Source organism: Glycine soja, chromosome 12 (assembly GCF_004193775.1).
Source record: "Glycine soja cultivar W05 chromosome 12, ASM419377v2, whole genome shotgun sequence".
NCBI classification, from domain to species: Eukaryota; Viridiplantae; Streptophyta; class Magnoliopsida; order Fabales; family Fabaceae; genus Glycine; species Glycine soja.
Window position 1 is genome coordinate 1181223 of NC_041013.1, and position 13655 is coordinate 1194877.

At 30.4% G+C, this 13655-nt stretch overlaps 1 protein-coding gene across 1 annotated transcript; it reads left to right on the forward strand.

Annotated features, from left to right (window-relative positions):
• Window positions 1–5073: 5073 nt before the first annotated feature.
• On the forward strand, window positions 5074–8713 carry LOC114377920. Its single transcript, XM_028336395.1, has 2 exons — window positions 5074–5300; window positions 8376–8713. Exons 1-2 carry the CDS (start codon window positions 5146–5148, stop codon window positions 8497–8499), a joined length of 279 nt encoding a protein of 92 aa, XP_028192196.1. The 5' UTR covers window positions 5074–5145; the 3' UTR covers window positions 8500–8713.
• The last annotated feature ends 4942 nt before the right edge of the window (window positions 8714–13655 follow it).

Consider the following 13655-nt stretch of genomic DNA (forward strand, 5'->3'; position numbering starts at 1 on the left):
TTTCTTATTTTCTTTTCTATCTGCCAAACATAGGGATAAGGAATAACACCTTCAATTTTAGGCAATTGTCTTCATTGATTTGAAAATACTTGCAGAGAATGTGATCCTTTTTGTTTTCAAATTTTGTATGTATATTGTCGTTTCTTAGCTACAATATTGTTTTTGCAATCTGGTTAAGCTTTTTACTGTTTTTATTTTAAAGTTATGATTTTCTTCTATAGCAACAATTGATGAAGGAAAGAAGGTGTGAATTCGACTAAATTCTTAACATATCAATATGCACCTTCCAAAATGACGGTGTCTAGGGGTGGGAAATTCGTTTTCCCACCGTGCGAAAGTAACACCAACCATCGGATACATCAATTTTAAATTAGATGGCTGAGATTTACTTTTTTCATTCTTCATTTATCTTTACTGATTTACCCTTACTCCCATTTCTTTTTCTTTTCCTCCTCCTTCATCACCGCCGCTGCCTACGACGACACTCCACCTTGTTCAAGAACCACATCCTCATTGCTCCCAAACACACCTCATCCTCGTTCCTCACCAATTTGCACATACACATGAATCCTCACCAACACAACCAAACCAATCCCCACAACATAAACATCGAAAAAGAAATTGAATCTGGTCACAAAGATCAAAGACACCCAAAAATTCATTTCAAAGAATAAGGCTCCACGGGCACAATGAAACAGCAAGCACCATGCAGAGATTGTTACAGAATAAAAAAAGGAATGGGGAAGAAGAAAACAAAACACCAAACATTGAACAAAAAATCCAATATCGATAAAGCTATGAAGATAATGTTAAATTTTCCTGAGATTTAAGAACTGATACAAAAACCACCAACAAAAATTTACAATACAAGTCTCTAATAATTAAATTTAAACCACTGCGAACCAAAGTGAAACACACCACGAATCACCGCACAATGCATCACAGAAGCAGTGAAGCCGCCGAATCCACCATGCCTTTGCACCCATCAAAACTGTCAAACTTGAATGCACCACCGTAGATTGTTTCCTTCCCTCTCTTGTTGTGCGCCTTGTATTCCTATCAACGAAAAAGATCGACCATCACAACGGCAACGACAAAGCCACCGCCTTGTAGTGTGGGTGTGACGGAGGTGCGGTGGTTCAAAGGATTTGATTTTAGGAGATGGTAGGCACTGATGGAGAGGGTTAATTTTGGAAAGAAAAATAAAAAGAAGAAAGATATCTAAACCGTAGATTTAAAATTGAAATGATCTAACGGTGTAGAAATACTCTTGCACGATACGAAAGTTTTGCTTTCTCACACTAGAAACCTTCTCCAAACATAATTTATCCTTATGATGCCCCACGAGACAACTTTATTTACCAACCTCACCTGAAATGCATAAGCATCTCGGTTACTAAATCATAATCTACCTCTCTTAATCAAATTTGAAATCTCTATATATTGTTTTTGCTAATAATTTTCCAGTAGTAATGACTGAAAGAGATAAAAATTAGAATTTTTTTAATTCAAAAACTTAATATTTAATGAGGTTCGTATATTTCATATCGACATATCGTAATCTTTAATAAAAAAGTTTTTATTTATTATTTTTTAAGAATTGTATCATTGGCTTTAATAATGGTAATAATTAGCAAAATTAATGAAATCTATATCTATATTTTTAAGATAAAAACTGTCTCATTTATTATAACCAATTTTGTACAATAAATTAAAAACAAAACGATTAGTTGAATGTGCATGATTTGATGAGATGAAATAATAATGTTTAGTCTCTGGATAATCTTTGAATGTGTTTGCTTCTGCCTATCCTCCACCAAATGTGCATATTTGACTTGAAATTACTTACTTTTGTGTTGGATGAAGAACTAAACACAATGTTTTAAAAGTTTACTTTAAAATTTGTTTATTTGTGCAAGTATTTTCATTTCATTTTATTAGAAATGCTATAAATAAAATATATCCGCATGTTTTATTTTTTCTTTTGTATTTTCCCCAATTAATCTTAACTGCAACATTTGGCAGCACAATCATGTGAAGAGAAATAAAAAAAAAGGTGGGGCGGGGTAGGCAAAGAATCTGGGATTTTTAAATTCTTCCTTTGGTGGCTTGAAACATTGAGTTTAATTTTTCAATAAGGAAGGTTTCTGTAAGAACTCAAGTGTTACTTGAATAATACACACCCACACACAAATCAATCATCATTTTCTTTTCACATTAATATCCATTTTCTTTTTACATTCATATACAGAGCTTTGCATTCCATTCAACTGCTAAAACATTGAATTATTAACAAGTGAATTTTCTTTTAAGCAAGCAAAAGAGATCCTGTATTGAAGCATTTGTTGAATAGGGATACTGATACATGGGTTGATATCAGAGCAATCTTGTCTTTCTTCTATGCTAGTCTGATTATAGTTTGGTTTAATACAGCTATGATTGAAGAGAGGGCAAGTTTGCCCATAATTTCTTTTGCAACCTGCTGTTGCTGGAGAAGCTAGAAAGAGCTTGTTGAACATCATTTCAGGATATGATGATGACGTAACTTACATGTGATAAATCTGACGAGTCAGTTAAAATGATTCTACTGTTCCCTTTGCTCAATGCTCACGACCCAAATATAGTGTAGGAGGAGGATACTGTAAATTTAACCGTAAATTATGAGAAAATTTGAATATCTTATGTCGTAATTGTGACAAAATTTGATCTTTTTACACACGACTTACTAATATGAGGACTACTACATAAAGGTGAGGTTATAATTGCACTCAGTTGGCATTTACAAACGCATGCCATACTCATTGTCTTGCTGGCAAATGATTTTGTAGTACTAGTACAGAGATGTCAGGTTTATTTTGGAAGCATTTAATATGAAGTTTATTTAATCCCCAGTAAATTTTCTGGTAAAAGAAAATCCCCATTAAATTTTAAGAACATGGTATCTAAATAAGTAATTACATTGTTTAATTGAAGAATATTTTGAAAAATTATTAGAATTTTTATAAAGAGAAAATCACGTTTGCAAATTTGATTATTTTTTCTAAATTGATTATTAACTTCATACTAAAACAAACCATTGCACAATTTTTTTAATGAAATTTATGGAAAAAATCACACTATAAAATTTTTCACATTTTAAAGTTTTTTTTTCTTTTCATTTTGTGATAGTTATTTTTTTTTCTCTCCCCATACTCACATTCTATTTTTCCACCTTAGATTCTCATCTAATCCAATCTCTAAATAAGCCCGTTGCTTCCTCCAACAATCACCATAAGATTGGAGAAAAAATAATACTAATGGTTGAATGATGCAGGAGTCAAACATGGAAGCATAGGGTGGATTCCAAAACGACACTAAAATGAATAAATAATAAAGGATAAATAATTATTTTTGTTTCTCAATGTGTAATTTACTGACAAATGTGTTTCTGAATGATAAAAATACAAATTTTAGTCCCTGAAAGTGTAAAAAGTGCGACAACTATATCAGACCGTTAACTTCCGTTTATCACCATTAATCAACATAAAGATATATTTGTCATGATATTTTTTTTACTTTTCATCTTCCCACTCCAGTGACAAATGTGTTCCTAGTAAGATGAAAATGCAAAATTTAATCTTGAAAGTATAAAAATTACAACAAATACATCCAGACGTTAATAATAGATTGTAACTAATTATTATTATTATTATTATTATTATTATTATGTGTTTGTAATTTATTGTTCCATTTCCTTTAGTATTTATGTAATATATTTTTTAAATTGTCTTTTAATATATATTTTTATTATTTTGATTTCCTTGTCAAACCTTAATCTTTGTTATTAAAAAAAACTTTATTTTATATCTTATAATTTTATCAAATTTCTACTAAATTTATCACTTTTAATCTTTAAAATTATTCCATATCTCAATTTCAATTTAAGTACCCTTATATTAAGATTGAAAATAATATGTCTAAAATTTTTGAGTAGAAAAAACACTACCAGTCGCGAGACAAATTTTATTTATTTATTTTAAAAAAATAATTTAATCTACTATTTTTTTAAAAAAAAGTCTTACAAGATTTAAACTAGATAAAACTAAAGTGAAATTATAAGTTTTTTTCCTTAATCAATAAAATGTGTATATATACCTCAAATATTAAAAAATTTATTAGATAAACCTTATGTGTTTTCACTCGAAACAACACTTATTATACATAATATGAATGAAATAAAAATAGTTATTAACAAATAAAAAATTCAAATAAATTTAAATAAAAAATACAATAATGCTCAAACTAATACAGAGGTTAACTTAAAAAAAACTAATACAAATGTTTATTCTTTGTCTTTAGGACATAGAGTTGTAGCGACCTTGCATTCTATTTAACATACTATAAAAAAGTAAGTAATAAAGATTAATAATTAATTGAAGAAACAAAATTTGATAGATGGATAAATAAATAAATAATCAAAGTATAAAAATTCAAATCTTAAGCTCTATTTTACTATTTTTTTAATCCTTTTTTCATAAATTCTCTCATATACAATTCATTATTAATATTCGAATATATTTGTCGCACTTTTTATATTTTGGGAACTAAATTTTACATTTTCATCTTTTAGGGACACATTTGTCAGTAGAGTTGGAAAGACGAAAAATAAAAAAATATCATGATAAATATGTCTCTACGCTGACAATTCATGTTGACAATTATTTTAGTGACAAATTTATCCTTTCGTGTCACGCAAGCTATTAGAATAACGGTGACGGACGAAAGTTAATAGTCAGGATATATTTATCACATTTTTTACACTTTGAGGGATTAAATTTTGCATTTTCATCTTTCAGATATACATTTGTTAGCGGAGTGAAAAAATGAAAAGTCAAAAAAATATTATAACAAATATGCCCGATAAAAAATCAAAAAAAATATTATAACAAATATGTTCTTATGCTGATCATTCACATTCACAAATTTATCCTTTCGTGTGCCATGCAAATTAACAATTAGATATAATTTTACATTTTTATATTTGAGAACCATAGTCTTCTAATAAACTTTTTTCTTTTTTACTTTCGGTGATAAGAAAGGTTTTATTGTTAACCTTGTAAAGTGAGTGAGAGCTGAGGAAGAGAGTATTGTCGGGGTGGGAGGAAGATGGAGAACGAGAAAGAGAAAGAGAAGCAATGGATGTCAAATTCAAAGGTGTGTAAAAGGTGCAAGCAAAACTATGATCCCTCTTCCAACACTTCGACCTCTTGCCGTTTTCACACTTCCTTCTTCGTTTGTCGCCGTCACGACGATCAAAAGAGGTCAGTGACTCTGCCCTACCTTCTTTCATCTAGCAATTTTGTGGAGGATTCACATTTCAGACTTGTAATTTTTAATTTAATTGATCATTGTGTCCAGCAGGGTTAGATCCTCCCCCTTTTTTTATAACTTCTTTCTCTGTTTTGAAAGGTTATGTTCCCGTATGCTATATGGCCCATGACCATAGTTTATTAATCTTGTTCTTACTTCTTATATGAGTGTTTTAGTTTAGCTCGTGTTCTGCTGCCTATATTTTTAGGAATTTCATTTATGTCATGGCATTATCTTTGTATGGCTTGTTTTTTTGTCATCTATATATGGGATGCCATATTGCCTTTAGTGCAACTTGTGGTCTTCTTCCCAACACAGGACAAGCACAAACTTCACTGGCCACCACTTTTTTTTTTTCCTTCTTGTTTTTGAGCAAGCATACTTCATTTAACTTCATGTCACTCACTTGTTTTAGTTTTTCAATGTTTTCCCACACCCTTTGGGTGTTAGATTAATCCTCACTTGGGATAGGGATTGCAATTGGACTTAGATTCAATGGTTACCTATAAAAATTATCTGCAATGGCCAATGGGTATTAGGATATTACCCATCAAATGGCCTTGAGTCCAGGTCTCAGTAATTACTTGCAAAAATTATAATAGATGTTATGCTTCTACCAATCTTTCCTTGTTCCTTCAAATATATATGATTGTATATTTGCTATGTTTTATAACAAGATTTGAAAGATCTTTGAATTTCTTTTTGTATTGAGTTAGATGTTGTTCTTTTAGTTACTATTTTTACTTTATTGTTTTTTATTAGTGTTAAAATAGTGCTCTTGTTTTACTAGTTTGTCATAAAGAAATCACACATAAAGAAATCCCATTTAATATATAATGAGTTTAGGTCTTGTTAATATAGGTAAAGTACCCATCAGATAAGGGTATAAATTGGGTATGGTATGGATCTGGGTACATTTTTTTTAAAGGATAAAACTTAAAATTAATAATATCTCTGAAACTTTGATTTTTAACCGTGTCAATGGTGTCATGTTTTTTTTGGTCAGCAAATCAAATATGTATTTATATATAAAAAGACAGGCACCAGAAGTACCCGTTAAACAACAATAAATCGGTAACAAATGGCGTTGTGTGATTCATTTAGCCGACCTCACCTAGTGGGATATGGCTTTGTTGTTGTTAAAGGATAAAACTTATGTACAATACCTTAAGTATTTTTGGTACTATTCTCTAATCAAAATTGAAGTTTTGCCTCAATAAGTTGTGCAACAAGGGTTGGCATTAAAATTGACATTGGTTATTGAGATAAAACTCTAATTTTAATTGGATGACAACACTTGTCCAAATTTTTATTGAGAAAGAAATTATATTGAAAATACAAAAGTCATTTATTTCCTTTCTTTTCCCATAAAAACTCTCTATTTCTGTTTCCCTAACATCAAAGCAGGTATATTCTCTACCCCCTTCCATGGGCTGAAACGCTTGACATTGCAATGTCCCCTCAAGTTTGCTTACCACTTGAACAACCTCTTGATGGTTATTTCACTCATTTTTAAAATAAAATACTAGTAGGAAGAAAAAAAGAAGAAAAAACTAGTTCTACAAAAAATAGGTTGATAAGCTAATCATGCAGTGTTCACAACTTGCATAGTATTTTAAAAAGAAAAACTCTGGGCAGAGTAATGGTCATAAGCCACAACTTGAACAAAATAATATATAATGGAAATTTCTTAATTAAGTTGTGGTTCTAGATGATGATTTACATAAAACATATATTTTTTAAAGTGTCGTAGCCTCATTGTTGTAACCATTAATTGTAAGAATGATGGAATATGTACCCCTGTGGCTGTCACATTTTTTGTTAGAAGGAACTTTTTGGCTTCTGCCAGTGGCTTGATGATGGATATATTGTTTGTATGATCCCCTGATGCCATGTTAAAAACATTTTATTTGTTATGTATTAGAAATTACTAAGGCTTTAACATGGTAGAATCTTACCTATAAGTGGTTTACATGGGTGCTGAGAGAGAAGACTGGTAGAAAACCCCAGTTAGGAGAGTAGCTTAGATGTAGAAGGGGATTAATTAGGCAAAACCTTGAAACTATTAAGAAGGATTTGGAGGTAAAGGGTTTGTCTATGAACATGATTCATAATAAAACTCTATGGCATTGCTTGATACATGTCACTGACTCCATCTAGTAGGAAAAGGATTAGATGTTGTTGTTGTACCAAGACTTTAAGATTTCATTTAACTGTAAGAAACTAAACTAAGAATTCCTAATTCTCTAGCTACTTTCCTTTTATTACAATTGTCAATACTGAGTTTGACTGAAATCTTCTAACACTGACTAAGTTTCTGATATATTTTCCTTTCTTGATTATTTTAACATAGTCACATTGCTGTATTCACTATCCAAAAGTCTTAACAAATTCCCTGACATAAAGGACAATTTGTCCAAGAACATATCTGTTCTCTAACTATTTCTTGGATCCAGTTTGTTGTTGGAGCTCCAGGTGCTATGTGCCTTTGTGTAAGGTTTTTCTTCAGTTGTCAAATTCTGTTTATCTAAAAGAAACTCACACTTATAGCCTGAAATTTCTACTAGAACCCTGGAGGATTAACATGTCACTATGTCAGACATGCCATGTTCAGTACAACTTTTTATTGGTAATTTGCAAAACATACTGAGTAGGATTAAGCTATGTGAATACTTGTTCCTTCTCTGTTCCAAAGGGTGCAATTCTTAAATAAAGCAAAGCATAATAGGCCAATGTTTAATGCTTGGACAACTAAATTGGAGGATGTTTACGTGAATGTTACATAGAAGTAACATAAATATGGAACTGTGGATATTATAAATGTTTGTCCTTAAAAGGCAACGGGATAGACAGCTTGCTGCCTATTATTTAAGGAATGAAGTATTAAGTTGACCAGGTCTTGGGGTTAGCTTGACCACCTTATCAGGTGTAAGCCAGGCTGGTGATTTGGAATTTTCTTATTTTTGTTCAAGTTGAATTATCTATCTATTCCCATATTCTGTCATTTTTTTTTGTTAATTATGAAGGTACTATGAATTGGGCCCGGATGATCCACCTTATGCTGCCAAGTTCTATGACTGTTGTGGGGCTGAAGACCCTGAAGCTTCTGGCTGCACAACCAATTTTCATGTCTCTTATGACGAAGACTGATGTAATATCTCATCTTACTATTAGTATTGGACAATTTACCATCATAGTTGTCTCATTTTTACCCTTGTATATGTTTCCAGATTCTTCATCTGCACCTTGTTTTGTTATGCACAAACTGAGTTTGATGATCAGGTTTTCTTAATTTCTAATTTTCCATCTGCACGTATTCCTTGTAAATGATTTTCATATTATTTCTAAACATCACTAGTGGCCATCTCTCATGGGATGCAATTGGGACTGGGAACACTGCCATGCCTTGCCTTTTAGGAATTTTTTTTCCGGTGCTCTACATTTTTTTTAGGGTACTGCGGTCGAGTAATAATATGTGTATATCATTTTATTCCAAACAAACCTATTAACACTTATTATTTTCTTCTATTTTTCTATCACATTATATCATCTATTACACTTCTCTCTATTATCTTTCTCTCTCTTGATGCAATATAATATTTAGGTGTCCACCTACAATTTTTCTTGGGGTTAGATGTTCAGGCTGGCCTCTCTTTCAACTAATCCAGTTTACCTATAGGAGCCCATCTACACGGGTAGGTGTTCTGCATTCTTTAGTTAGTTTAATTTGTCACTAATATTTGAAAGTGGAGACATGAGGAAGCATATTGGCTTTAGACCTTATATATATAAGGAGGTATTTTAAAAGTTATCTCTATCTAAATTATTTTAAAATTCATGCAATCATATTGCACTTTTTATTACTATCACGACCAATCACTTAAGTTATATTTAGATAAAAGTCTGAAACATGTTTCTTTGGGAATTTTAATGCACATTCTAAAATTTTTAAGACTAGATAAAAAAAAGAGAATATATTGCTTTAAAAGTATTTTTGACTTTTCTCAACTGTATGCAAACATGAAATTGTTTGTTATCATGTTATTGGTATAAAGTATTTACCGACGATTATTCCTAACTGATCACTTTTAGTGAGATTTTTTCTCTTAATCACACTTTTTCATTCACAAGTCTTTGTTTAAGAGGATTGAATTCAGTATCACTCGGATTAATGACTTATTAGTTAAAGTGATTTTTCTCTTCACAAAATTTAGTGAATGCAAGAAGAATAAAACGGGAATTGGTCTGACATATTTTGCATGTGACAAAATCTTTGGGGGCGATTATTAATGAAAGGAAGTGCAGGTGCAGCAAAACAATCAACTAACGTGTTTGTTTGTCATGAGTGGCGTTGGCGTGGTCTAGTTAATTGAAGTAAAATTGTGAGTGGTTTGAGGAATGAGGCAAAAGGGTAAGAGATACTCATTGACTATTATTGTGTGTGTGATTAATTCAATTCATTAAAAGGATTTGAGAGGGAGAAAGAAAGAAACCGAATCTGAAAACAAACAATACAACATGCTCCCCACCTCAGGATGATGATGTTACGTGTTTGCTGTCTGTACTTGTGCCAATCTGAATCTGCAATTGCAAATTAAACCTGATGAATTTTTTTGCCATTTTTATTTTGATACCTCTTCCCATGTGCATGCCAGTTGTCTCAAACTTCTCAGCTTTGTATTCTCACACTATATTTATATATACACATAAATATTTATATCACTTGCACCAACCATAAATTTGTCCATGCTAATGATGTCTAACTAGACTTGCTGGCCAAATATAGGATGTTGTAGTTTTCATAGATTTATGTCATTTTATTGAGTAATGTTAAATAATAATTGCGTTGCTTTTATCAGTTTATGATGGGGTCAACTAGGCAGAAGACAGAAGTTACTACATAACGCAATTAACATTATTGGTTGAGGCATGTCATGTGAGTGATCATGTGGATGGTATGCAAACAATCACTAGCAACCTAATATCTCAATATTTGTTTTTTTATCGACTACGCACGAGTCAATCAGTAAATTAGTGTGTGCTATTTGGGAAATCAGCAAAACCTGCTGGACAACTGGGGGTTGTACAAGTTCAATTTCTTACGGATCACTAAAAAGAGGGCAAAGAAATAATGATATAAGGGGAAACAGAATATCAATTAATAATATAATAAATATATTTATAGTATAAAAATTTTATACACGGTCGTTCAACTATAAATTGTCACATAAGTGAAAGTAGTTTGAGTTTTTAAGCATATGTAAGATTAGATCATTAACTATAATCATATATAGATTATAGAGTAGTGTATTTTTCCTATATTCGTATACTGAGAGCAGTAGAATTTAATTTTACACGACATAAATCAAAATCAATCATCTACTTAGAGTTGTCTATTGATTTATACACAAATACAACAAATTGTGTGGCAATTCAAGGAAATTATGTGGGGGGAGGTGTTAGGTTCTCACTTCTAGATAGGGGGCGAACTATCTGTTCCCTAAAGGGGCTATGGCCCCATAAATTTTTTTGTTTACTTTATTTTACATGTGACGTTTTTAAAAAATATATTATATTATAAATATTTTTTAAAAATAATGTTTTACTTTTTAATTACTGTCCATTTGATTCGTAAAAAATATGATATTAGACGGAACAACATTAAACAAACACACCTAATTATGTTTTAGTAATTTTAAAAATTAATATTAAGAAAATGGTAAGCAAATACACCTGATGTAGATTACTTATGTTAAATCATGGGAGAACTCTAAAATCTCAATATTGCATTTAAAACAATTTAGTTCTGCCCTTGCTTCTTGAACATTTATACATAAAACTATTATAGAATATAGAGTTGTGTTATCTATACAATAATATTTTTTCCATCTCTCCTTCATATTTGCATAACAAAGTTTACAAGAGATGGAGAGAAACATAATGTATAATAAATAATGTGATGAAGAGAGTTTTTTTAATATGTGAATTTTTTTTATTAGGGGAAGACATTCCCCTTGCAAGACTAGGGAATACTACCAAACTTACTAGGAAGGAATTTACAGTGAAATTTATATTTAATTTGTCTATCAATGGGAGAAATCTGATAATAAAATTCGACCAAATGTATCAACCTCTATTGAAATGTAATGAAGACAATAGAGAAAAAAATGTTGTACAAATTGTTTTTTTTAACTGTTCCACAAATTGCTTATATGAATAACACGTTTCATAATTACATCTCATATTTTTCTCTTATTTTAGCAACATGAAAATACATTTATAAAATTTAAAAGAAAGTATGATTTTACCATTTTGTACTGTAAAAAAACGAAATTTTAAATGTAAAGAAAGAAAGATTAATTGTGATTCAAACTTATTAGCGCTCTCGTCTTACATGGAAAATCAATCCTCTGAAATATTGAAGTTAAGGTAAGAACAAGGGAAGGGAGAAGGCGACAAATTGAATTCCAGTTTTCATCCATCATTCTTACGGAATATGTCCCAAATGAATTTAATTTGTATGCAAAACGTACGTTTTCAATTAAAAGCACGCATGAATAAATAGTTGTCCATATTTGTCGAGTGAAGTTGTACCTAATTTTTAATGTCACAAATTCCAATCAGTTTTGGTTTGCCATATCCACAAGATAAACGATTGTTGGTTGTTAGTCAGCTTCTTACCGTCCATACCAAAGTTGATCCCTTGGCAACTTCACTTGTAGTATTAAACTAATCTTCTTTATTGCGCCATTTGCTTAAAGCAGCTATTCAAAAGACAACACCTTGCAGAAAAATAAAATAAAAAAGTACAAAACCGACGATAACAAGAAACTTGCGTTTCATTTTTTGGTGAATTGAGTTGAAAACAAGAGAGAGATAAAAAAAGAAACAAAAAAAGTATAGATAAGAAATGATAGATATGTTAAAGTGATGTGATGAAAAATAATGAAAGTAACAAGAAAATGAAGTAAAAATTGATTCAAATCCTCATGTGTGAGTAGAGAGGAAGAGGAAATGATTGACCTTAGCTAAGTTTTAGAGAAAGAAATTAAGTTTGTAAATAAAGAGAAATTTGAGAGAGGGGAGAGAGGATGAAAAAAATTAATTTCTAATTTATATAAAAATTAAGTTACTAAAACAATTTTATTAACTATCTTTTAAGTAAAAATAAGTAATCTCATTGAGTTTTTATTTATCTCTCGTATAGTGTTTGAACATTGGAGGGAAATGAAGGGAAGGAAGGGGAGGGGAGATTTTTTTTTTAACTTTTATTGTTTGGATTAATTTTTGGAAGAAGAGAAAAGGGGAATTGAAGGGAGCAAAATTTCGCTCATTGAATTTTTGTTCTCCTCCAATATTGGAAGGATTGAGAGGAGAGAAAAGAGGGATTTAAAATATTTCAAATATATAACTAAAAAATATTTTTATTTATGTTTTGAAATTTAAAATTATAAAGAATGATTTAATTTTTAGAAGGGGAGGGGAGGGAAGAGGGATATAAAAAATCTCTTTATATCTTTATTTCTTTGCCCTCTACTTACATCCAAAGGTTTAAGAGCAATTATTTGGAAAAAAAAAGGTATTCTAAAAATGACTTTCTATACTTGCGTACAACTGCTCTCAACCATTTTAGCAAATTAAAATCATAGATATTGTTCGTTTCCAAGCCATTGCTCCCTTGAACTTGTAGATGTACTCCAATTCTTACTTGTACCCTTTTTGCTATGTTCTAACTATGTAAATGGTCTTAACTACACAATATCATTGCCACTGTGTTGTTCTTCTTTAAATTTTGTTTTTTAGATTCTAGAGTTATAAGGATTTTTGAACAAAAAGAGAAAGAAAGAAGATAAACCTAGAAAAGATAGTATCAAAATGACCTCATCAATTAAAATGTTACATGTAGATTTAACATGTGAGCTAGCATGAAGTTTAACATGTCACACCAAATATATGTAGTGTTATTAGTTGCTTATGGTTGACTACTAAATTAACTTAACATACAAAATTTTTAAGACTATTTTGAAATACTTTTTAGTTATTAAGTTGTCAATATCCTTTTATTTGGATGATTAACATGGTGTGTGTGATGTATTGTCATGTGTGAGTTAACACGAGCAAGGAATAATATTGAACAATTTAAATACAAAGTCACATTAATATGTTTAACATCATTAATATATTGAAGATAAATGAAAAAAACTAATTTAACTTTTCATTTTCAATAATTTCATAAGCTAAATTTAAACCATTCTACAATTTCAGAAACAATAGTAATTAACTCTTTTTAAAAGCATTTTAAAAAT

Bases quoted from the DNA above. Each gene is read 5' to 3' on its own strand.
- LOC114377920 (XM_028336395.1), top strand. From the start codon at position 5,146: ATGGAGAACGAGAAAGAGAAAGAGAAGCAATGGATGTCAAATTCAAAG. The intron at 5,301-8,375 runs GTCAGTGACTCT...TTAATTATGAAG, and splicing joins CGTCACGACGATCAAAAGAG to GTACTATGAATTGGGCCCGG.